This window comes from Nesoenas mayeri, assembly GCF_963082525.1.
Source record: "Nesoenas mayeri genome assembly, chromosome: 3".
In the NCBI taxonomy this organism is placed as follows: domain Eukaryota; kingdom Metazoa; phylum Chordata; class Aves; order Columbiformes; family Columbidae; genus Nesoenas; species Nesoenas mayeri.
The window spans coordinates 26,291,581-26,316,526 of record NC_137544.1 but is presented as its reverse complement, the minus strand read 5'-3'; the positions used below and the strand labels follow the sequence as shown (position 1 = coordinate 26,316,526).

General features: G+C 35.8%; 1 protein-coding gene across 2 annotated transcripts in view; it reads left to right on the top strand.

Annotated features, from left to right (window-relative positions):
* The window catches only part of COL21A1 (collagen type XXI alpha 1 chain), a gene marked incomplete at both ends in the record, with an annotated part of 78,855 nt that overhangs the window by 28,456 nt on the left and 25,453 nt on the right, over window positions 1-24,946 (top strand). For both annotated transcript variants that reach the window (XM_080342318.1, XM_080342317.1), the window contains 6 exons: window positions 652-705; window positions 3,206-3,259; window positions 4,090-4,143; window positions 5,495-5,548; window positions 5,627-5,680; window positions 9,492-9,545. In XM_080342318.1, coding sequence (XP_080198444.1) covers window positions 652-705; window positions 3,206-3,259; window positions 4,090-4,143; window positions 5,495-5,548; window positions 5,627-5,680; window positions 9,492-9,545 — 324 coding nt within the window. The remainder of the gene's footprint in view (window positions 1-651; window positions 706-3,205; window positions 3,260-4,089; window positions 4,144-5,494; window positions 5,549-5,626; window positions 5,681-9,491; window positions 9,546-24,946) is intronic.

Sequence of the window (24,946 nt, the reverse complement as noted above, 5' to 3'; positions counted from 1 at the left end):
TGGGACTTAGACATTGTCATCCTAATCCAGAAGCCAAACAGTAGTTCCTTCCATGTTACTATGAGTCAGTAACAGTGATGTGAAGCCTTGTCATGGTGATTGATTACCCACAATTCACACGTCCAAAAGGTTTCAGGTAAAGCTCAGACAGACAGAAAAGAATTGTTTTTCTTTCTTCATTGTATTAATTTAGTAGCCCTTACTGGGACTTTCCTTTATTGGAAACCAGTTCTGTATTTTACTTATGGCATGATCCAGTCTGGATGGATAGTTGAGAATTTATTAATTTGTTGAATTAAATACCTGATAGCAAGTCTGCAACATCGCATATATGAAGACTGTCTGACAGACAAGTGAAGGGAAAGGGACATCTCTGGACAGGCCGTTTGATGTCCATTTCCCCTGGGGTGGTCCTTGGTTAGAGCAAAGAATTGTTTTCATGTTCCCCAGTCATGGGCTGTGATAATGTGTCATATTTATACTTGCTGGATACATTTCATGGTTGGTTCTGGTTTTGAATCCAGTTACCAAAATGTTCTGAGGAATCAACTGACACATCAGTTCCTGAGCCATGTTGTATTTCATTTATCCATCTCTTTCTGTGTCAGATTGTGTAAGTATATGAGCTGGTTTTCTTTTTTGCTTTCTTAGGGACCACGTGGCTTACCAGGTATCAAGGGAGAGCCAGGAAAAGATGGGGCCAAGGTAAAAAAAAAAAAAAAAAAGAGTAACACATAAAAAGATTTTGCTTTTACCATTTCTTATTTTTGGTTGTACAGTTAATAGTATCAACATTTTCACTTGAAGCTTCTGTGAGAATTGTTTACTAAAAAAGTAATAAAGAAGGCCTTAATTTAGAATGCTACTTCAATTATGAATCCAATCTGCTTTATTTAATAAAGTTTATGTAGGCTTTAGCACTGCCAGTAACACCTTTACTGCAGTGAATAATCTATATTGAGAAAGCATATCTAAATATGAGTACCTGGAAGCACAATACAGACATCTGTCAGAATGGTTTCTTTCTATCTCTTTCTACCCTTTTCCTCTTTAAGTGAGCATCCAGATGAGCGAGGTAGGAATTTCTGGATGGCACTTTTTATCAAAAAACACTGACTAATTGAAACCAAAGCTTTTTGTGGAAAAAATCTAGCTGAGGTGTAGCCAGTAGCTTGGAGCTGCAGACAGATGTGGAAGCTTATATAAATAAGTCCCTTCTGGTAATCAGGATAAACTTGAATCTGGATCTCCGGTATACACAGTGAATTAACTGGCCACTGGCTATTGGCAAGTCTCATTGATAGGTAAATATCTGTGTTGACCCGTCTCTCACACTTTTGCCCTGTGTTTAGAAAAATTCTAAGTTCATTGTGATCAAAACATATTTTGGTTTTCGTTTATTAAAACGTCAAAGCCTTTTTTTGTAAAACAAACAGTTGTTTTCCAAACAGATTTTACCATAGAATTTCCATCTTCTAAAGTTCCCAATATTAAAAGCAGGTCCTTAAATTCATCACTGTTGAGCAGAATTCTCAAATGCATGATTATAGCTGAAAAATGTCCTTATGTGTTCTGAGCTTTAGGGATCTTAATCTAATTGATTTTAGATGTTAATCTAATCAATCTGACAGTATTGGACCATGTGCAGAAAGTAGGATAGTGATGATGAAAAACTATTCTCCTGGCAGTGCAGGGTTATGACAGACAGAATGTTTCCTAATGTTCAGTCCAGCCTTGTTCAAAATGTGCCAAGAAACAGGGCTTCCACCACTGTTTTAGAAAACTTATTCCATTGTAAAATAGGTCTTGCCATTAGAATTTTTTTCCTGATGATTCAGCCCAAATTTTCATCTCCTAATTTCATCCCACTGCTTGTAAAGTTTCTGTAGCAACTAATTTTAAACTATTTCCATTGCCAAGTGTTTTAATTTATTCAGTAACTGAATCACCACTTCTGAGCAGAAATCAAAGCTCCATTCTTTTTTTTTTTTTTTAAGAAGCAATAGATGCATAATGTGTTTATTTTATGAGATCTACTGATACTTTTTGAACTCCATTCCATTGTCTGTTTTCAATACTGATTTGCTGAGAGATATTTTGATAGCATTAACCCACAAGCTATCATTCCTGTGGTTCTGTTCCTGTCTTCTGTGAATGTGTGACAGACCCCTCCAAATCTGCTTAGACGTGAATGGGTTTGATAAGTATTATACCACTGAGACATATTATCTTTTACACTTTGTCTTAGAACTTGAAATATTATCAAAAATAACTTCCTGAGCATAGCTTACTTTTCCTTCTTTATGATTGAGAAATATATTGCTCAATATAAAGTTAGATATTTACAGAGAGAAAACACTGTGATTGTCCAAATATGATTTGATGATTGGCTCTTTGTCCTGAGTGATGTAGATCCAGTCTATGGAAAGAAGCAACTGAGCTTGTTTTTAAAGTTTGAAGTCATGTAGTACCAAGTTATAATTTAGACTTTTGTAGTAGTCACTCAATGGAGCTTGCAGACAAATTGTCAGATAAATATCTTCAGTACCAATAGCAAAAATTTTGGAATTCCTGATATCTGACAACTATGAGGACAATAGAAAGAACTGATGTTTTGACTTGTGATTTCAATTGCCAGCTGCTTTTACCTAAGTGAATTCCTTGTTCCTCTGAATTAGCTCATTTGTCAAAGTGCCAGAGTTGTTTTATCAGTGTATTTTGGTTTCATTTTGTTTATTTTTTACAGAAAGTACTTAATACCTGTATTCACTCATCCAGAGTAAGCTGGTGAGAAATTTGATAAAGTCGGTGTAGGTCTTTGATATTTTCAATAAGAGGTAGGAGCAAAGCCATCCCGGATTCAGGGAATATCTTTATTCTTCAGGAATTCTGAATGGATGGTAGAATTATCACAGCTTTATAGAGATGGTCAAAGCTTTTTTTTTGTCTTGTCAAAGCTAAATCGCTACTTTTGAATCTCCATAAGCCTCATTGAGAGATTACAATAAAATATATTTTTAAAAATGTAGTGATAGTTTATTTTTTCTTTTATTTATTAAATGTTTTTTAAAGATCAGCAAAATCTCATCAGTCAATATACTAATGTTATGTAATTGTATTTGTTGATCATTGAAAAGATGAATGTTATTATAGTATATTACTACTATTCCAGATGTAATGATTTAAAATACATTTGCTCTTTTAGGGTGACCGAGGACTACCTGGTTTTCCTGGATTACATGGGATGCCAGCACCGAAGGTTGAAATTAAATATTTCTTTTTACAATATTCATGTCTGTCAGCTTGCTCTACAGTTTAACTTAAAGGGAAAAAACCACCAAAGTTTGTATACAATATTATGTCAGTGCATTTGATGAAGTACATAAGGTGAGTAGATATGATACTGAAACCGAAGGAAGATATATGCCGTAGGACTTCATTACATACATGTAAAGCAGTGGAAACTACCTGTTTTTTCATTTTTGTTCTGTTCTAAGAGATTCTCTATTAATTACTGTGAACTTTGATTTCACTACTACTTAGAACTTTCTTCATGACAAATAATATGTAAAAAAAATATATATAATTTTCTTGAAGTCATTCTATTTGAGTGACAGGATTTTGAAGGATAGTTCTGGTCTAACCCAGTGAGTTTATTTCATATGTTTGTGTCCCAGAACATCATTAACCTTAACTTTTGCTCTTCTGTATTAGTACTCAACTGAATTTGCTTAGGAGTTTTTCCAAATTTGTGTTTTAAACTTCTCAAATAAGGTCTTCAGAAAAGTGTAGCACTTCTCAAAGAGCTGAATGTTCAGTTAAGTACCTACCTAACATAAAATGTCTTTGATTGAGAATAGAAGCACTAAGCCTCCGAGCTGTGGATTGTCTCACCAGGGATATTGGATATTCTGGGCTCCTCCCCTAGGAAAGCTTGAAAAATAAGATTTGCGTTTACTTTCTTGAGTGTATATATATATTTATATAGTACCTGATGGAGCTCTTTGCCTGCTTCATTTTATGTCTGATATATATGTATATAATGACTTATATTTTGAAAATTAACTTCTAGACATACATTTTGTCTAGGGAGAAAGGGGTCCTAAAGGAGATCAAGGAGTACCAGGAATATATGGAAAAAAGGCAAGTAAAATTATAAACATAAAATGAAGTGACATGGTGTTGCTATCTGGGGTGGAGTGACTTTGGCTGGCTGCCTGATGCGCCCCCAACTGCTCTTTCATTCCACCTCCTCAACAGCACAAGGGGAGAAAATTAAATGAAAACCTTGTGGGTCCAGATAAGGACAATTGCCATTATGGGCAAAATGGGCTCAACTTGGGAAAAATTAATTTAATATATTGCCATCTGAAGTAGATTTGGATAGTGATAAAGGCAAAAATGAAAACCTCTTCCCCCTACCCTGCTTTTTTGCAAGACAATATGATTTATATTTTTACAATAGGTGTATTCACAGAGAATTTAATTCTGCAGTACTAAATCAGAAAAATTTCCACTGAGGTTACTGGATATTGTTAAGTGTAGTAGTATTAAATGAATTATCTGATTTTTGGTTATTTTGGGAATTCCCTTCATGCTTCTGTTAGTGAACCAATGTAAATAATTGTAACATAACACAAATGCAAATATGTCTATGCCTTTAATATGGGGTATATGTAATAATTATATGGCAAAGAAATCTGTGCTTTTTAATTCATAGAAACATACATAAACCATATAACCCCTCTGCTCTGCTCTGGTGAGACCCCACCTGCAGTTCTGTGTCCAGCTCTGGAGCTCTCAGTATAGGAAAGACATGGACTTGTTGGAGAGGGTCCAGAGGAGGCCACCAAGATGATCAGAGAGCTGGAAAACCTCTTCTGTGAGGACAGGCTGAGAGAGTTGGGGTTGTTCAGCCTGGAGAAGGCTCCAGTGAGACCTTATTGTGGCCTTTCAGTACTTAAAACGGGCCTATAAGAAGGATGGAACGGACTTTTTAACAGGACCTGTTGTGATAGTACAAAGAGTAATAGTTTTCAACTAAAAGAGGAGATTCAGGCTAGACATGAGGAAATTTTTTAAGATGAGGGTGGTGAAACACGGGCACGGGTTTCCCAGAGAGTTGGTAGATGCCCCGTCCCTGGGAATGTTCAAGGCCAGGCTGGACGGGGCTCTGAGCAACCTGATCTAATTGAAGATGTCCCTGCTCATGGCAGGGGGGTTGGACTAGATGAGCTTTGAAGGTCCATTCCAACCCAAACTATACTATGGTTTTAACTGAAAGGGAGAGAGGAAGAGGAATAAGGGGAGTGAGACCGATAACAGCTACGACAGGTGGTAGTTATTAACTGACCACCGTGTGTGTTAAGAAAGAAACAGATCTTCCATACATTTTCAAACTAAGAAGCAACATATATGAATTATAGGTTAAAGACACTGAATTTGCAGCATAAACATTGAGCGCTAATTACTTTTCATTTGCTGTAATTCTCAGGGTTCAAAAGGAGAGAAAGGTGATACAGGGTTTCCAGGAATGCCGGGGCGATCCGTAAGTTTTGTTAAGATAATTTGGCTTTAAGTTTTGCTTGTTAACTCATACACTGATGACTGTTAACTGTTGCCATAGGGAGACCCTGGCAGAAGTGGGAAAGATGGATTACCAGGAAGTCCTGGTTTCAAGGTATGTACAGATGTATATTCATATAATGTCTTGCCAAAGTGTTACTGGGAAATGCAAAGGTTTGCTGCATTCAATGGGCAGACTTCAGTAATTTCAGTTGGTTTGTGAGCAGGGGCAAAACTTTTATTAAGAGTGTGTTAGTGCTCACCAGAGATTGTTTATACTTCATCTTTCTCATCCCATTTGTGTTTCTCTGACTCTGTGATCTGTTAATGAAATTTATATACAAGCACACACTGCAGACCATACCTGTTGTGTACAGTTAAGAAGGAAGTAATCTATTATTATTGCTTTTGAAAGGAGCTGGATGAAAGTTAAGGAAAAATATCTTCAGTATTGGATTCATGTTTACGTTCATATTCTCTTCATGGTGAAATGCCCTTTATATTTACTTAAGAACATTTTTTCAAGTGGACTAAATATCTGCCTACTGTAAAAAAGACTGCAAGATCTGGTATTTCTATAACGTATTGCAGTCTGTAAGCTCACTGGTTATTTTGTTTACCCAGTTGTTTGCACTGTTCTAATAATGAAAAGATGGACTTAAACAGTATCAGGTTTAAGTTCACGGGAAAAAAAATTATTTGTATGTAAGCGTTCAATTGAATTGATCTAAAGAAGCTTTTCAACAGCAGCTTTTTTCCTATAATATTTTCCTTAATAATAATAATGAAGTAATCTGGGGCTGCTCAAGATTAATAATGTTCCTTCTGTGTTCAAAAATGCAAGTGTACTTTTAAGTGCATTTATTTAAACTCCTGTTACTGTACTTGGAGATCTGGGTCCTTCTTCCATTTTGTGACCATGCTTGTGTAGAGCAGCTGGGGATACAATGGCATATCTGTGTCATCTGCTGCGGCAGGGAGATGTGGCACAAGACCTGTGAGACACCTAAACTCTTCCAGGCAGCAGCTGCCAACAGGGTGGTTCTGTCAGGATCTCAGGCTCACTCAGACTGGAAGGGACTTTGTTTGGGGCATCTCCTGAACCAGCCTCCTGCTCACAAACAGGACAGTGGTGAATCCACACCAGATTGCTCAGGGCTTTTCCAGCTGGGTCTTGATGAACTCCAAGGATGGAGACTGCACAACTGCGAAGCTTGTTCCATTCTGACTGTCTTCATGGTGAAAAATTTTTCATCCTTATTTGCAGCAGGAATTGGCTCTACCTGTCTGTGTGTTGACAACTGAGTCAAGCTCTTAGTAAATATAATACATTGAGCCTCTGAAGTCATTCAGCTGCTGACTGTTAACTGTTATAATTTTTGTGAGATCACTTACAAGTTTGCAGTCATATTTGCTGGTTTTAGGTACCTTAGGTGACTTGTAAGTGCCATTTCAGGAGGACACAGGTCTCCTGGGAGTGATACCTGCAAGCCTGATGTGGAAGCCTTGGCTGCCCTAGAGCACCTCAGACAGCACCAGACATTTGTGATTAGGTAACTCAATCAAGCCCATGCTTACTATAATGGGATCTTAGATCCCTAATGTATCTCTAGACAACTTCAGGTAGAAAAACACATGTAGGTGTCTTAATTTGAAGTTAAAGGGAGGAGTTACCACTTACATCTAACAATACAGCACTATTATTCTAAAAATTGCCCAATTTCAATATATAACAAAGCATCCTACAATTCAAAAATGTATTAGGCGAACACATCTAAAATAACAGCCTTTAAAAAGTACATATACAATCTAACTTTTACGGTAGGTAAACTCAGTATTTCCTATTTTATTTTCTTTGGAAGGCCTAATGAGAATGTGCTAAAAGGTAATGGAATAACTTTATTTTATGTCAAATTGATGTACTGCTTTTTTTAACTGGCTTTAAGTTTACAGCCTTAAAATATGTTAGTAAAAGAAGTTATAAATCTTAATTATGGAAAAAAAAATCTTTTTGCTCATTTTCTGAAGTTAGCTACAGCAACCAACAGCAGATTATTTCTGTGACACTGAAGGACTTTTTCTTTATTTGTTACTTGGTTTAGTTTTAAATATCCCTACATTAGTTTCATTTTGATCTTTAAATCCCTTTGATACCTGCCTACAGATTGCCATTATTAATATATATCTACAAGAGCCTGTATCTCTGACACTTGCAAATATGTTGGGCAAAGACAATTTAACAGGGGTTCTTATAACTCTCAGCTCAGTTTGTGTCTGTGGATATAGTATCTACCTGTGGTGCAATTAATGTCAGTGGAGGTCTAACGAGTATTGCCAATGGAGTGGGGGGAGCAATTCAGCTTAGAGAATGCCAACTTGTAGGGATCAATTTATTCACCTACACAAAAGTGTCTAGTGCATTTGAGATACATGAGTATCCAAAGCATCCTAAGGGAGCTGACAGATGAAAGTCCTGTGGAAAACCAGCGCCTTTCTGGAGTGGGTGTTAAGACAAGATACCCTTGAGTATCTTAAATATGACCAAATGTCTGTGTGCAGGAAGTGAAACTGAACTCTTGGTGGCTGGTCAGCTGAATCAAGCCTCTGTCAATTGTCTTGACTAGATTTCTGTTGGCTGTGACGGCTGTGACAGGAGCTTCGTTACCTACATGAGCTTAGGTCAAATGTATCCTGCCTCATCAAAAAAATATATATATGTGTGTATATATGTATGTTATATATACACACATATATATTTTTACATATATATTTATATATACATACAGATTACTCTGCTAAATTGGTGGAGAAATTCCTTTGCTGGTGCTATAGACAGTAGAAGAAAATAATTATATGTTAGATTTTTTTCCTCTGTGATATTTGATAATATGAACAGGTAACAGTTGCAGTTGTTTGACATAAAATTTTAACTGTCACTGGTGGCCCTTTAGAGTGAAGTATTATGTGGATAAAGCATGAATTTGGAGAGTATTTTCATGAGTTTTTATGCTTGTAAACAATATATGAATTCAGTATGTAAGTTTTGTGAACCTGTGTGCATTTAAACAGAAAGACATTAGTTGACTATTTTCTTAATTATTGTAGTACAAGAATATTACATACTCATTAGTTTTTATTCTATTTAGAATATAACAATTAACAGAAGCCATATTCTTCATTCAGACTTTTTGTCAGCTTGACTTCAATGTCTGCTTGCTATAAACTAGTGCTTCATTACAAACAAGCTCTTTGAAGGAGATTTCTGCTGGAACTTTCCAATTTTCATACAATATTCATTCTGGGAAAGAATATGCAAAAAGGGCATGGCTTGGAACGCAGATGCTACCCATTGTCACTTCAGGTCCAGTTTTTATAATTTTAAGTTAATTATTACCAGATTATTTTCTATCTATATTAATTGATCTTTGCATTTGTTTTATGTGCTATTATTTCTGGAATTATTCTTCAAATTTTCAGAATATTTTTGGTATCATACATATTTTGAGTGAGAACATAAAGGTTTGATCATATCTGGTACTGCTGTATTCTGGAGTACTTTGAAATAGTTTTCAGAATATTAGTTGTACTAACAATTAGAAAATAGCAATTTATTACTGCTTTATGTGCTTTTTCAAACAATAATTTCTGTTCTAATTCCAAAGACAATTGTCTCTCACCTCTTTTTGCAAACTGTTTGACAGCTGTCTGTTGGATGCGGCAGGAGGGAATACCAGGTTGACAAAACTTACTGTGTTTGAAACTGCTTTTAAGAAATGTTTGATGGAGCCTCGATCATGTGTATTGGTTTTACGTTTTACTTATATTAAAAATAATAATTTACTATTTGAAATAATTATTTTATTATGCAAAGGAAGTTTGTTTCTTTATTTAATATTGTATTTAACAGTCTTTTTTATTTTAAAAAGGGAGAAGTTGGACAGCCTGGACCTCCAGGCCTAGAAGGACATCGAGGAGAGCCTGTAAGTCATTAAATTATTGATATATCCTTATATACTGATTTGTTGTTGTTGTTGTTAATGGATGTTATACTTCATGTTTCATCCAAGTTGATTTGAGTTGGTTAATATTTCTGTTTTTATAAAAGTGCTTTTTAAAATTTTCTGGTGTTCATCTTTAAATTTTTATTTAGTAAAAGAAATAAACAAGCCTTTAAAGTCAAAGATGCCTTAAAAGAAAAGATTCTTAACTATATTGCTGTTACATACCAATTTGTATATATGTTTTAAATTGCCTCTTTATTGACTTCTTCCCTATTGATAAGATTGTGGTGTTAGATACTGATAATAACTTACAAGAGGAAAGATTCTGGGTGTTTTTAACTCTCATTTCTGCCACGTGGTGTATGTTCTTTCATATACTTGTTAATTGTCTGTTTTCTCACTGTTTACATTCCCCTCCCCTTTGTCCAGTTTTATTGGTCTTTTACTTCCTTTCATCTTTTTATGCTGTCCCTGTTATCTGTATCTCTGTTCTTCTTGCTTAGACGGGGAACATCTAAGCTACTGCTACTGCAGTTTTGTTTTGCTTATTTCCAAAGACATTGTTCCTCTGCTGGTGTTTGGACAGCTCATTTTTCCTGCTCTTTTTGTGCAATAGTTAGGCTTTGTTTGCCTTGATTCCTTGTTTGGCTCTTATAAGGCTACCAGGCTTTGCTTGAAGCAAAGGAGCCAAGATATCTGCAGAAATAGCTGAAAACTTTGAGTGCAGAGAGAGAGTCTTCAAACCATCAGTAATTCTTCTGGAGCCCAAGAGCAGTAAATGGAGCTCACTTGGTGGAACACTGCCTTCCAGACTAATTACATTCTGAATTATATTTTGAATTGTCAAATCAGGAGGTACAGCTTTATACATTCTGGAATTTTTGTGGTATTGAATGTAATACCAAGAGGCAATATGTGTTGCATGGTACTGAAATCTGGTAGAGAGTTTGGGCAACTAGGAGATGGAAATAATGCTCCTAGCCGAAAAATTCTTAAGGTCTTTCATTTAGATATTTTATGTATTCACCAAAAACTGAAAAAAACACTGTGAGTAGACTGCAAAACACTGGTCAATCATTCCCAAGAGACTTTCTTCCCACTTGGCTGGATTAAGTGAAGAACTCACATAATTCCTTACTTGCCTTTCTTTTTTGCTCTTTTTCTGCCCCAAAGAACTGTGAGATGCATTAACCTTTTACAGTCTGTGGTATCTTCAGGTGTAGGAAAGACTGAAAGTGGATGTTAATTAGAAACCATAAAATGGAAGTGACAAGGTTTTTGTATATCCGATAGTACACTATTACAAATGTGTTGAGATAGATAGTAACAAGACTTCTGTTATTTTCCCTAGCCTTGATTTGTCTCTTTTTGTTTTTAGGAATAATGCTAGTCATGGTGATTTAAAAAAAATTAATTTAAACATTAAGGAGAAAGCATTTCTGACCTAGGGAAAACTAAGTATTTAATGCTTTAATAGCTCTCTTTCCGATCTGATAGCTTTGGTTGAGTCTGACCTATATCTACTAAAGAAATGTATTTTGGTTTAAAATTAATGTAAATGCTTCACAATATAACATTTTAAACAGCAATGTAAACTTACCACTTAAGTCCTATACTTCTGCTGTAAAGAGAAATTAAGTGGCAAATTTAAGACAGTAAAATCACTACGAACCCTTTTAAGATCACCATAGAATACTATAGAGGAAGACTTCCAATGTATAAACAACTTCAAAAGACGTACACAATCCTAAGAGGGGAAGCCAGACTGCACTGTATGCTTGATTTGTAGTCTGTGGAGGTTCTTCTGAAGAGCAGAGCATCTACATGCTGATCAGGAAATTGCTTTAAGGTAACAAGTAGGAAATGGATGACACCAAGTCATACCTGCTTATCTGCCTCTTGCTGGCGTAGCACCAGAGTGGATGTGGAAACACAGTGCTCCCATCTAGTCACAGCCTGGAGAAGGAGCAAAGGGCATTTCTGTGCAGCAGCTTTGTGGTAAAAGTGTTTGCTTGGGCTGTGCAAAATGAGAGCTATCCTCAGCCATGGGATATGTGAGCCCCGCTTTCAAGCTACATTTATACAGTCCTAAAATTACATTCAGCACTTTGAAGGCAACCATGAGACTGATGTGGCTCCAGGTGAAAATGAGTTTGACACCCTGAAGTAGAGGGTAGTTGGGCTTCATCTGATGGAAAGGCAGCTGGATTGTGTGAGCTGTGAGGGATGTCTTGTGCAATTTATTGCTTCTGTCATTTCTGTTGTTCCTCTGACATGTATCTGATGTATAACACGTAAGCGCCTCCGCTCCTTCTTCTATGTAATTCAGTGTGGTGGGATACCCTAATAGTTAGGGTACTGATGTGGGAGAGAGGGACGAAATTCTGCTGTGCCCTCCCCGCAATACCCAGATAGGCTGCCTAAGCTCAAGATGGGCCTTGGATGATACTGTTGAAACTGTTTCTCTCCGTACCATTAACCAGCCAGCTGCAACTGTGGCCTTGGGACAGCTCAGCACGTTGCATGGATACCCCACCCACGCATACATGCAAACAAGCTTTATTTCTTCCATTCAGCCACCTTAGTGTTAGACATGGTGTAATTTGTTACGTTGGTCTTTTTAAAAATAGCTGTCTTACGATCCCTCTTACTTTAGCAAATAAAAAGAGCATGGTTGCAAAATGAATGCATCTTGAGACAACATCTAAAAGGCAACTGTCAAGGATGGAGAGCACAGCTGAACTGAACTCCCATTGCCTCCAGCCTCTGAGGACAATATACTTTCTGGTGCATTATTACTCTTATTAATCCCCAAATTTATGAACAGGAAAATGTAGGTTGTAAAGCTAAGTAAATAATTCCAAGTGATGTGGTTGTTTTCCCTCAATAGTGCTATTTGTAAGTGAAAGGCAGGCCATCCCAATCCTACCCACTCTATGTTAGAAAAGCATTTGACAGTATGAACAGAATAATTTAGACAACATTTAGTAAAGCTAGTAATCAAGCTCATTTTACTGATGAAAAAAATAAGCCATGCTCCAAGTGCAGTCATGCTGTCACTTTGATAGTTTAACAGCTGGTCATGTGTCTTACTGATGACAGGCTGTTTTGAGAAATATGTTATTTTGGAGGGCCAACTGTCTGAAAGAATAAATCAGTATTTATTTGAGCTTAGTTTCAGTCTGGCTGTCGTTTTTAACATAGGTAGAGTTCTGTCAGGGTTTGGTTTCAGTGGAAGCCGTGTTGGACTTCTTGTGTTTACAGTCGTGCAGATGGGAGCGCTGAAGTGAGTGCTTGTGGGTGAAGCTGGCAGGACACTTACAGCACTCCTCTAGGCCTAACATGTGCTGCCATGCCACAAGTAATATGTCTGAACATTTGTGACTGCTCATGTTTACTCTCCAGAAATCATATTTTTCAGCTGCAACCACTTAAAATGCTACAATTTGCCCTTAATATTTAGGTCACATCACAAGACCTCAGATATGGCCTTGTTTGTGCCAGCGATAGCAGCATAATGTGGCTTTCAGCCTCTGACCTGACTCCCACTGTTGTTTCTCTACTCCTCGTTTAGCTGTTGATCTCTTAAAACTGCATCAGGAAGGCCAGATCTAGATCAATGCATGGTAGCAGAATTCTTCTTGAAACATGTTCAGGATACATTAAAGATATAGAAATCTCCAACAGAGGTTGCTGTATTTTTCTTCATAAAACAGAAATCTTTTATAGCCATGTACCCTGTATATTTGGAAAGCAAACCTAAAGTTAATGTAATTCTTCTGCATCTGTAGCCATACTGAGATTAATAGAAACAGGAACCAAGGAAGGAAAATTCCTGACTTAGTTACATGGTAGTATGCAGAACAAAATATTTTTTGGTGGGTTTTTTTTTCTTCTGTGTACCATGTTCCATCCTCTGTGTACCCCCTCTCCCTTATTACACAGTTTTGCAGATCTCTTCCTTAGAAGCAAATGGTTTTAGTGGAACCTTTAGAATGCAACACCTTGAGGCAAGATGCCTTGTTAAATAGTCTTGTGTTCAGTGTTGCCTCTCTTGGCTGTCTTTGCACTATGATAACAGCAGGCACAAAACACACAACTGCTAACAACTGTGTTGTCTGTATACTCACAAAATTCCTTAGAGATCCTCTTCTTGGAACAGATGCCTGGCAGCCAATCATAGTAATAATATATGAAATCATGATGTTTACTTATCAAAATGTAAATTAGCTGATTCTAGTGAACTTTCTTCTTCAGTACAGCTTTGCACATATTATATCCCTGTCATTTAATAAACTGACATATATAACTATTTTGAGAATGGAGTTAACTCTGAAAAATGATATTTTACATCTATTTACCTGCTGCAACAAATTTTTCTTTCACTTTACTTGTATCCTTTTATGCCTCTAGCCATGAGTGCATTTTCATGAGAATCACTGAGGAGAGGAATATTAACAGCACCACCACTATATTTGAGTGAAAAACGTGACACGAATTAATGATGTGTGAAGAGGAACATCTTCTATAAGATTATCTAATGCAGTTAAATGAGATGGGCAAATTTTTAGGTGTTCAGAATCAGAAGGTAATTTTAACATGATTTCTGTACATTTAACTTGGTTAAGTTAGGTGGACCATATAAGGGGGAAGATAGACAGTTACCTGTGGAATAGAATGGGACTGTGAATAATAGAAAGCTTGGTAATTGTTTCAAACTATTAATCAAAGGAAAATTAAAATTCACAGTCAAAACCTTTGCAATAGACAGTGGAGTGTAGCAGCTATGCTAGTCTGTTTAGAAAGAAAGCTACTATTCAACTTCAATAAAATAGCTCAAATTTTGTGCTTTTCGTGGTCGTATTTATCAAGTGTATTTGCAGAGTTATTTCTGATAACAGCCATATTTGAGGATGCAGCATCATATGTGTCTTCCTGTTTCACAAATAGAAGGAGCAGTGCAGTGTGGTATTGTTGACTGAAACAGATGCTGAATGCTGGCTGAGAAGTGGAAGTGAAATACTTAACACCACACATATACACAAGTGTGTTTTTCAGTGATCACAGTGATATGCTTTGCTTGATTCACATTTTGTTGATGTTATGTTGCTTTGTACCAGTTTTAGTTAATAAGATGCTGTTTACTCAACATTTATATCTGCATTTATATACTGAGTTACGAAATACTTCAGTTAGAAACAAGCCTAAAATCTCTATACTATATCTATGCAGTAGGCCATGTGAAAAATATCTTTATTTCTGTAAATGTTACCTAGTTTCTTTTTAATGCATCTGATCTGATTATTGTTATATTTCAATTTCTAATCTCACAGTAAATTAAAGCATAAAAATACTGTTGTATATCCAGTGCTCAAAAGTTCATGTGTCTGTAGATTTAATACATATGAAAATGTTTCATAGAGTACTAAATACTCAAGTTTTATATTGCCTTAAGGTAGGCTCTTCTATAAAATACTGCTCTCTGTATAAGTAATATATTTAGAATAAATTGTTTCCTGTCGGTCTTTAAGAGAAAAGTGATCAAGAGGCTCAGCAAACTGGTTGCTGTGAATCTATCAACATTCTTAGCTTCAAATCTAATATTCATGCTTTTCCACTAATCCTCCGTAGTAGCAGCTGAACTCTGAACACTCATGGCCTGCTTTCTAAGGTGTCAGCATTACAGTCATAGGGGAAGTAAGGACTAGGATTTGTTCTAAAGTTGATGTCTTGTGTGTCACAAAAGAATACCTTATTTCTGTGCAGAAAATTTTGACTTTGACCTGGGGTGGTTTTTTTTTCTGCATAAACAGCTGATGCAGTAAGACTTTCGTAGGCATATGCCATCCATCATTATTTCTTTACAAATAGGTTTGGTTAGTTGAAGTAGTTTTTTAAGTGATTGTTTCTCTTTATTTCTTCTGATTTCTGAATTGTTGGAGTAGTCAGGGCAGTGTCTTGCTGATGACTTTCTGATTCCTGGAGCTACTATAACAGACTTTGTTAGTTCTCTTCCCACTTGAGGAAGGGGGAAATGACAGCTTTGACAGCACAATACTTTCAGGAATAGTTCTTTAATTACATAGTGCTTGCTGTAAGCTCAACCACATTTTTTTAGACTGAAAGCAGGTTTTCCTGTCAGTTATAACTTTAAGGTCCACTTTAGGTGTACATATTTTTAACAGACTTCATTTGCAATCTAGGTTATCTTCTTCATTCTTTCTGACACATTATTTTAACTAAATTCATTCCATAGTACATTTTCAGCAGAATTAATTGCTATTAAGATAAATATGAGAATATAAAGAAACAGGTAATTAAAGACCTCTGGAACTTCAGGCAGACTAGTCTGAACTACTCTATTATTCCCAGTTGACAAAAATGATATAAGACGTGACAGCATAGTTGCTGATCCAAAGCCTATTGAAATCAATGGAAAGATTCCCATTGAATTCAGTCTGGACTGGGGCCACAGTAAATGCTGTAATAAACTTGGACCAACTGACCTAAGGCAACTTGGAAAATAATGCCTGATTTTCTAAGTTGTAAAATTAACAGTTCTCTCTCATCTAATTTTTAATTTCTGTCTGTTCCTCATGATTCCTAATTTCTAAATTTCTGGCTTCATATACTATGTAATTACATTAATTGTATTAGTTTTCTATAATTATATAGTATCTTCTTATTTTTCTTTTGTCTACAGAGACTTTGAAAAATATTATTTTTTGATTTTTCAGTTAGTACCATTTCAAATTTGATAATTTTGGAAAATCAAGTGGAGAAAAGGTTGCATAACTTGCTGCCAGTTCTTTAAGGCTGTTTTACAGATGCAATGTTAACAATAGCATTTTCTTAAAAGATGAAAGGAAATACAAAAGGAACTGTACTTGTAAACCTATTATGGACATGAATGGTGTGTGCTATAGTTATAAATAGTACCAAGAGTAGCCTGGTTTATGCTTGTATGCTGTAGTGACCTTTTTATGGTGATGCTGGCACTTTTTAAAGTAATTCATGTGCTGATACGTTACATACCAGCATTCCTCCTCCACTGCAGCTGTTTTGTAAGCATAGTGATAGAAGTACCTCTGACCAATATGTTGTACCAACTAAAAATCTCCCTACTGACTTGCTGAGCTGTATTACAATAAACCGGTGCTTGTAATTTGTTAAAATGTCTCTTAATAATTTGTTAATCTTGTATAAATTTAAAAATTCTGTTAAAACGGCGTGACTCTGAAAGAATTGTCCTGCAGCAAGCATTGTAAGGTGCAGCTTTGTTAAAGAGTGCAGTAACTATCTTCTAAGCACGAAATTAGTGGTAGCACTTATTTATTTGTATTCCACGGGTGACTCGAAGGAACTAGGCCTGCTTATACACGAAACCATAAACTCTATTTAAGATTGAAATTTCTTCTATGCATTAAAATAATTTTGAGTATTTACTGGAAACGTTCACGTAGAGACTTTAAACTTGATATTATAAGTTATCTGTACTAGAAAGTGAGCTTTAGTTCCCAGATGAAGTGCTTTGGCATAAACTGATACTGCCTGTAGAGTAAGAGCTATGAAACACATAGAATCATAGAATCCTTTTGGTTGGAAGAGACCCTTAAGATCATTGAGTCCAACTATAACCTAAATCTAGTGCTAAACCATGTCCCTAAGAGCCTCCTCTATACATCTTTTAAACACCTCCAGGGATGGTGACTCCACCACCTCCCTGGGAAGCCTGTTCCAGTGCTTTACAACTCTTTCCATGAGGAAATTTTTTCTCAATATCCAATCTGAACCTTCCCTGGCACAACTTCAGGCCATTTCCTCTTGTCTAAACCACATTGTTCCACCTGTGGCTTTTCCCACAGAGGGAATGATCATATTCACTTCATACTCCAGCTTCAGCCTCCAGCTGTCATGTTCTCAGCTTGGCTAAGATAGAGTCTAAAGAGCTGGTATGAAACTAAGAGTGAATCAACTTGGCAGTATGGTTGTATACAGTACACATCAGATGTCCCCTCTTGTGATAATATTACTCAAAATACATATAAATGTTTGCTCCTTTAAATGCTTGTACATTTAGGAGACTGGAGATCTTCACATCAGTTGCAGAGACTGCAGTATGCACATGCTTACAAACATCACCTTTTTTTCTGAGCACCAGAAATTAGATTTTCTTAGTATTAGTATTGCAGTGGGCCTTCCTGTAAAGATGGTTTATCAGTATCAGTATGTCATAGCTATATAATATGACTTTTACTGTATTTTTAAGTGGAAAAAAGTCAGTTTCCTATAACTGATTATCATTGGAAAGCATTTCTGATGATTTATGTTATTTTGAGCAAATGATGCACAGACACATTTCAAGTATATTAGCTAATATACTACTGATTGGACCGAAAAAAATATTCTAAAAAATTACTGACTTGAGTAAGTGGAGATTTTTGAGGAGTTGAATGGACAGATCCACACAACTCTAAATTGATCTTGTATTCTTTTTCAGAAATTTCTTTTCTCCCGAATCTCAGTTAAAAATGTGATTTGTTACTGAATTGTCTTAGAGTAAAGAATTAGAACTATATAATCTCTCTGTGTGTATGTGAATCCAGTTTGTCTCTGTCTGGGTAGTTGATATGAATTAGAAAGTTCAGTTCTTGAATCATTCTTTACTCTCCTTGTAAGTTTATGAAATTACGTGTTTGCTTACGTATTTCATATAATTTGATCTGATCTAATACTTTCCAGGCATAGTGGGTTGATTTACCCTGCTGAGAAGAGAATGACCACTAAAGATCTTGAAAGTTATATACATCTATGTTTCATACATCCAAGAAAGGGTTTTCTGAAGTAGGAGATACTTGAAGAGAATGTTTGGACTGGTGTATATTGTATATTGGGCTGATGTCTGCCATTTTCATGCCAGAAAAGTTGGGTTTTATATGTCCAGTAAGCAATGTGCTGACTCATCTTGAAACAACAACATCTCTCTGTTATTCTTGCCTTATAGTTTTCTTCTTAACTCACACATTTTTCAGGGAACACTTCAAGACACTAGCAAATCATTCAGTAATATAGATAACGCATTAGAAATTACGTCTTTAACAAAATGGATTTTGTATTTTCCTCAACAGAAGCATTATGCCTAGGATCAGAAAAATACATATATGCATAGTGAAATACTTGAGAATTTGAATGAACTTCTGACAGCCAAAGATTTAGTCACCTTTTAACCAAAATATGATATGATAAAGTATTTGAAATCATTGAAGTAACATTTTTGCAGTTTCTTGAAAGAAAGAGTAAAAAATGGAGAAAAGTTATTTTGTAAAGGAGAAAATATTTTGAAACTAGTGAACTAAACATCCCATTTGTTGATTGTGGCAGAGGAGTTACAAGTAAGTGATATGCAAGATATTTTTTCTGTTTGTGTTTAAATATTTTGCAGCAATGACAGGTTTCTTATTTGAGTATTTGTCTATAGTAAGTTTCTGGTCTTGCGCATATTATAGAGGTAGGAAATAAAATTCCTCAGTTGCTAGTATCTATACCAGTAGAATTAAAAACATTTTTAGTAACAATAATTGATCATTTAGACAGTAGATTTTATGCAAAAATACAAGGGATATAACATAATAATTTAGTTTACCAGATTAAAAATAAGAATATAGTTTTTACATTGCTTTCACCTGTAATTTACAGCAACTGTGTTCAAGGTTATTGCTCAGCAGCTCTGTTCAATCACACAGAAAGTGTCATGTATGTTGGACTATGTTAGACTGTGAAATGCATGAATATGTAATTAATATGTGTCAGTCCTAAGTGAGAAGTCCCTAAGCACTATGCTTACTGGGGTTTTTCATTTTGTCAGATCTCAGAAGCAAGCTATGGAAAATCAAGATAGATCTGCACTTTTTGGCATTGTTTTAGCATATGCTGCAAAATAGAAATGTTTTAAGTCTTTAAATATTTGCCAGACAACAAAGTTTTAGCTCTAAGAATACCTTTTATGGTGAATAAAAGCAGAGTGTGTGGTTTTTGTTTTTTTTCCCCACGTTTATGGTGTATAAATGCAAAATACAGACAAAGTTTTTTGAACTGTACATTGGTAATTCCACATAGTCACAGGCCATGCCATTAGGAGCTAATCCTCCATACTGCAATTTCTGTTTGTGTGTGCAATTTCATATTTCATTTTTAGGCACAGACATTCTTGATTGTCACTGGTTTGTGCCATTGCATTTTGACATATTAATAATATAAAGTTTGACTTGAATATTAGTAGTATTGCTTAAGGACAAATTCCTAGTTATATTTGAATATTGTTCCATAGAACACAGGTACATAGTGTTTTGGGTTTCTAGGGAAAGCGCTCTCTTCTTGGTATGAGTTGCGTCTGTTGATGTTCATGCTAGAGAATAATCCAAAAAAGGAACATCTGAATGCCTTTGTCATCCCCAAAGTATTTCTGTCTTCCTTTTCTAATGAACTATGAATGCTAGGAATTAACATTTTGATTTACAGCTTAGGTAGATATCTGCTGGAGTTTCCAGTGACTCTGAAAACCAAACAGAAACTTCCCTCAGCTGATTGCTATGAATGAAGAAGACACTCAGAATGTAGCAGCCATAAATATTTATTATTTCAGTTATTTAATTTACACATTGTTGTTCTGTTCTGTGCTTCTCAACATGTTTATGGTGAGTTACTGAACCACAAGTAGAAAGAGGATTACCGAAAGGATGTTTGACTTTCCATCTTCTGATCCATCTTCAACAGGGTAGTAACAGGGTAGCCAGTTTTCTTGCTGGTCATCGTTCTTCAACATATGGGATGAGCCAGAGAGAAGATTTGCTGTACCTATGTCCTCAGAAGTTCTGAGTTACAGCCTCCTCGAGAACAGTGGTCAGGGTGGTGATATGAAGCAGCTGAGCTGTAACTCCTTCAGGGCTCTAGGTGCTGCATCTGGGCATCTAATCTACAGTCTGTACTCTGATAATTGTCCAGAATGATTTTTATTTCATCTCGTCTAGTCAAGGAGACATATTTAGTCCCTCTCTGTGTTACAGTTCTTCTCTGATAAGAAACTAATATCTGCATAGGATTATTAATCCCATCATGAAATACTTGTCTGAAATAGAAAGGGTCATTTTCTGCAGAAGTTGCCTATTTCTTTTAACTGTCTGAGACAGTTTAGACTTCTAGATCAGTTGAATCAAACCCTTCAGAAAATGTGGTAGGAAAAAATCAAGCAAACAACTTAAAGCAGGGCTTCTTTGTTATTTTTGTGTACAAGTGGTAGCTGGGCTGTCAAGCTAACTAGTTTCATGTTATGCTTTTTCCATGTGTCCTTCGTGATCAATAGCATTGCACTTTTCTTCTGCAAAATGCTCAGTTTGGGTCATGCCAGTTGTTGAAAGTATTGTCTCATACTTTGTAGTGCAGAAATAGGAAATGATATATTATCAGTAAAGTTACATAAGGGTGATCTGCAGTATTTGTCAGCCTTAAAAATCCTTTCATCAGAGAAACCACGTTAGTTTTGCTTGTACTCAATATTCTAATTTAAAGAAGGTGATAAAGATAGTTTTGTCACTGAGAACAGTTGGTTTCACCTCTCTTCGGGAAGCAATGGTGATAGTCTGTGTCCATAAAATGCTTGAAGCCTGAAGTTAAGAAGTTGATACTCAAGTCTCAGGCACTCAAGTAGATACAGTGCTAGCAAATTTGGGGAAATTTCGTGCAGTTAGTGTATTCATTTTTCTTATCATATTAAAATTGCAGTGAAGAGAAGCTATGGAAATTCTTGTCTGGATACAGGCTGGCTTCCCATACACAATGAAACAAAAAACTAAATCTTTATTCAAAGTGAGTTTGAATCCATTTGGAAGGTTTATTTAATGTTTCTGCTAAGATTAAAATACCATGATGGTTTAAGACCTCTCCTTTGCAAACTGAAAAAAAAAACCAAACCCATTATTCAAATACTTAATTTTTCATTTATACCACACGTTGTTTTATTGGAAGGCTTCATTATTATGTATTTTATAACCAGTATTTGTTTATTTTCAGATAGGTAATTTAAAAATATTGTATATTTGTGCTTAGACATTGTTCTAAAAACATTAAATATTGCAAATCAAATAGTACTCTGAGCTAATGAAGCACAAGGAATGCATTGCCTATGGGATCCTATTCTTAGGTCAAGCTTCAAAACAATTGACTTTAGGATTTTGACACATTTTAATCATTGGACCAATATGGAAAAACTTACTATAGGACCAGCTAAACCAAGATTATCAGATCCACTAAGACCAAGAATGAAGAAATGTACTACAGAAATACTAACCCATTCAAGAACTTTTGCTTTACTAATTAATTTGAGTAATTAAATTTAGTCTTAGTGATTGCTGCATGAGTCAAGGTGTGATTTTCCTCCTTTGTGCTCTGGAAGGGTTTGATCCCATTCTCTGCACCAACTTTTTCTTAGCTATTTCTTAAACACAAATAAAAGCTGCCAAGCAGACTGAGAGTAAAGGAATTATCACTGAACTTTTTCTCTGACAATGAATAGGATTATGTAGAAAAATGATTTCTATTTTTCTCCTGTTATTTACTGCCAGATTCTGTCTGTCAGAGCTTTTGGGACTTCCTTAGCCAAAAATGCGTGCTGGCCCTTCCTACTTAATAGCCAGCAAGGACCAATTTTCTAGTAATTTTACAGTCCCTTTTGGAACACAGTTTTACTGTTTTCATTTGCTACATCCTGTGACAATTTTCACGGTATGCACCATATGGAAAAAAATGCATGATTTGTTGTTAAACCTGCTGACTGTGAATTTAACTGAGTGGCTCCTTAACTAAGGGAAAGGGGAATGGCTGAAAATCGCATTTATCTGCATCATTGTGACCTGTGTGACCAGAACTGTGATTCTTGTAGCGTTGGACAGCTGGGTGCGTGGGGTGCAAAGAACAGAGCAGCAGGCAGTGCCCTTCGAGGACTCTCTGCTGTCTGATGTGTGCAAGGTGCTCAAGCTGTGGGAATCAACATGAGCTTTTCTCCATAATTTAGACAGTGGAGAAATTTTAAAGCATTTTGAAGGCAAGTAACTGCTTGAATATCAGTGTGCTTGTATGTAAGTGTCAAAAATGGGTCAGTTTGTCAGCTGTTAGAAGTCAGTCTAAACTTTTTCAGCAGAGTGGATGTTGGTTTGCAGAGTCCTTGAGGCTGGTGCCTGGCATGGCAGGCAGGAGGAGGACCTCACCCTGTCACCTGCATAGCCAGGGACTCAGGTTTTGTGTGGCCACCTTTGGATCCTCAATGATTTAATGAGTCTGTCACTCATATTATTTTGAAGGATGTTTACAAGAAACCGTGACACCAGTTTCAGCCTGTGACAGGATATACACAGATTCCATTTACTATTACTCTTTCCAGCTTTCAAACTATAGTTTTCCAAGCTCTGTGTTGTTGGCAATGCAACAGGGGTCACTGTGTTCCACATTTAATGTATGCATGTTTTATTTTTAATAACTGATTTGCCAAAAAAAGGAGTTTGCAAACTCTCATCTAATAACTGCAAAGATCTTGGTAATGCTTTTTCCTTTCCTGCATTTAATTTAAAGCTGCTATGCTAGTCCAATGGATGCTCATAGCTGTGGGAATGCTTCCTTGTGTTTAGCCCATTTTTTTTCCATCAATCCCAAGTACTCAGTATTAGCAGATACAACTTCTTTGAATTTCTTTAACATATAGTTTGCTACTTTCTCCAGTAGAAAGTTTTATCCATATCTGAATTGGGTTTGCGTCTTTCAGTCTATTAGGATTATCAGGGATTTGTAGTAATATTTTTAAAAGTATCTGTAGTGTTATACTTTTATCCAAATTATGGCTTGACTTGTACTTTTTTTGCATAGCTCTAGTAAATCTCTCATGTGTCATCAAGTACGCTTTTCAAGTAAGGATCAGTAATACATAAATAGTCATATTTTCCAGGTGTTTAAAGGGATCATGAAAATATACGGGTAGACAGATATCTTTTGTGAGTCTTGTTCTATTGCTATAATTTATTGTAAAGTCCTTTAGTGTCTTCCCTGAATCAGAATTGCAGATTTTTCAGAGGGGAAGGAGCCATTTGATTGAAACATAATTCAGAGAACTCATATACACTAGATAAAAACCGTATTTTTATCAGCAGTCTTGGCTTCTATCTGTTTTAAATCTGATTTTCAGCTGACCCTGATTAACTGTTACCCTGCTGAAGAAAGAGTGGTGTCAAAATAAGCACCATTCTGGCAAACTTCTTAAAAAGCCTATGGACTTTTTAAGACAGAAACTCTGATAAGAGTTTCTCAGTGCCTTGCTGGCAGTCTTTTGTGAGGCTTGTTTCACTGCCTCAATTATGAATGATCATTAGGGATACAGTTTGAATTCTTGTTGTGTAAATGGGCAACAGCCTAGAATGTGACCATCTTTTAACAAATGTCTCTAAATGTTATTCAATGGATCCATTTTAAAAAGTTAATATAATTTAAACAAAGTAGAGTCACAAGAAAATAACCTTACTGAACATACTATCAGATACTATCTTAAGCCATAAAATTAACCCTATATACCAATATTCACCAACAGTAATAGAGAAGCTGGTAGATTTTTTTTCCACTGAATAATGACCTCTGAAATAAAGGGTCTGTGGTTACCTTACATTTTACTACTTCTTTCATATTTTCAGAAGCTCTCACTGTTTAAAGAGAAAGTATTTTTTTAATTGTAACTTTTAATATGATGAACATTTTTAATAGGGAAAAATTGTATTATTTCAGGTATTTTTATCTTGATGCTGAAAGAAGGATGGATAGTTTGAAAAAAAGTTCCACAATGATTTGTCCTACAGAGTATTTATCAATTATTTAGCACATTTCAAAATAAGTGCGGATATGCTGTATTCAGTGAGGAGCCCATTTAAAGCAGTATGTTGAAAGAATACAGTTTTGTATACCTACACTAAGAAAATATGATAGTAATAAGATAATAATACTAATAATAAAACTGCTAATACTAATGCTTTCTCCATCTTCTTGGCAAATTGACTGCAAACGAGTTTACAGGGTAGCTTTTGGAAATTTTTTGCATCTTCCAGAGACAGAATTTTATGATAATTGATGTGTTATCTATAGTCTAGAAACTCCTGCTTTCCATACTGGGGCTGGCAGCCAGTTGAGGGAGGTACAGATAATCCATAGTACTAGCTAGAAAAAAATGGGAAAAGTATTTTGAGAAATGTAGCTTGTAGCTTAAATAAAAGTGTTTACACCTAGTTGATCTGTATATAGGGCTTCAGGCAGTTTATTTAATGGATTTTTTGTGAGTCTGCATGGAAAAAAGT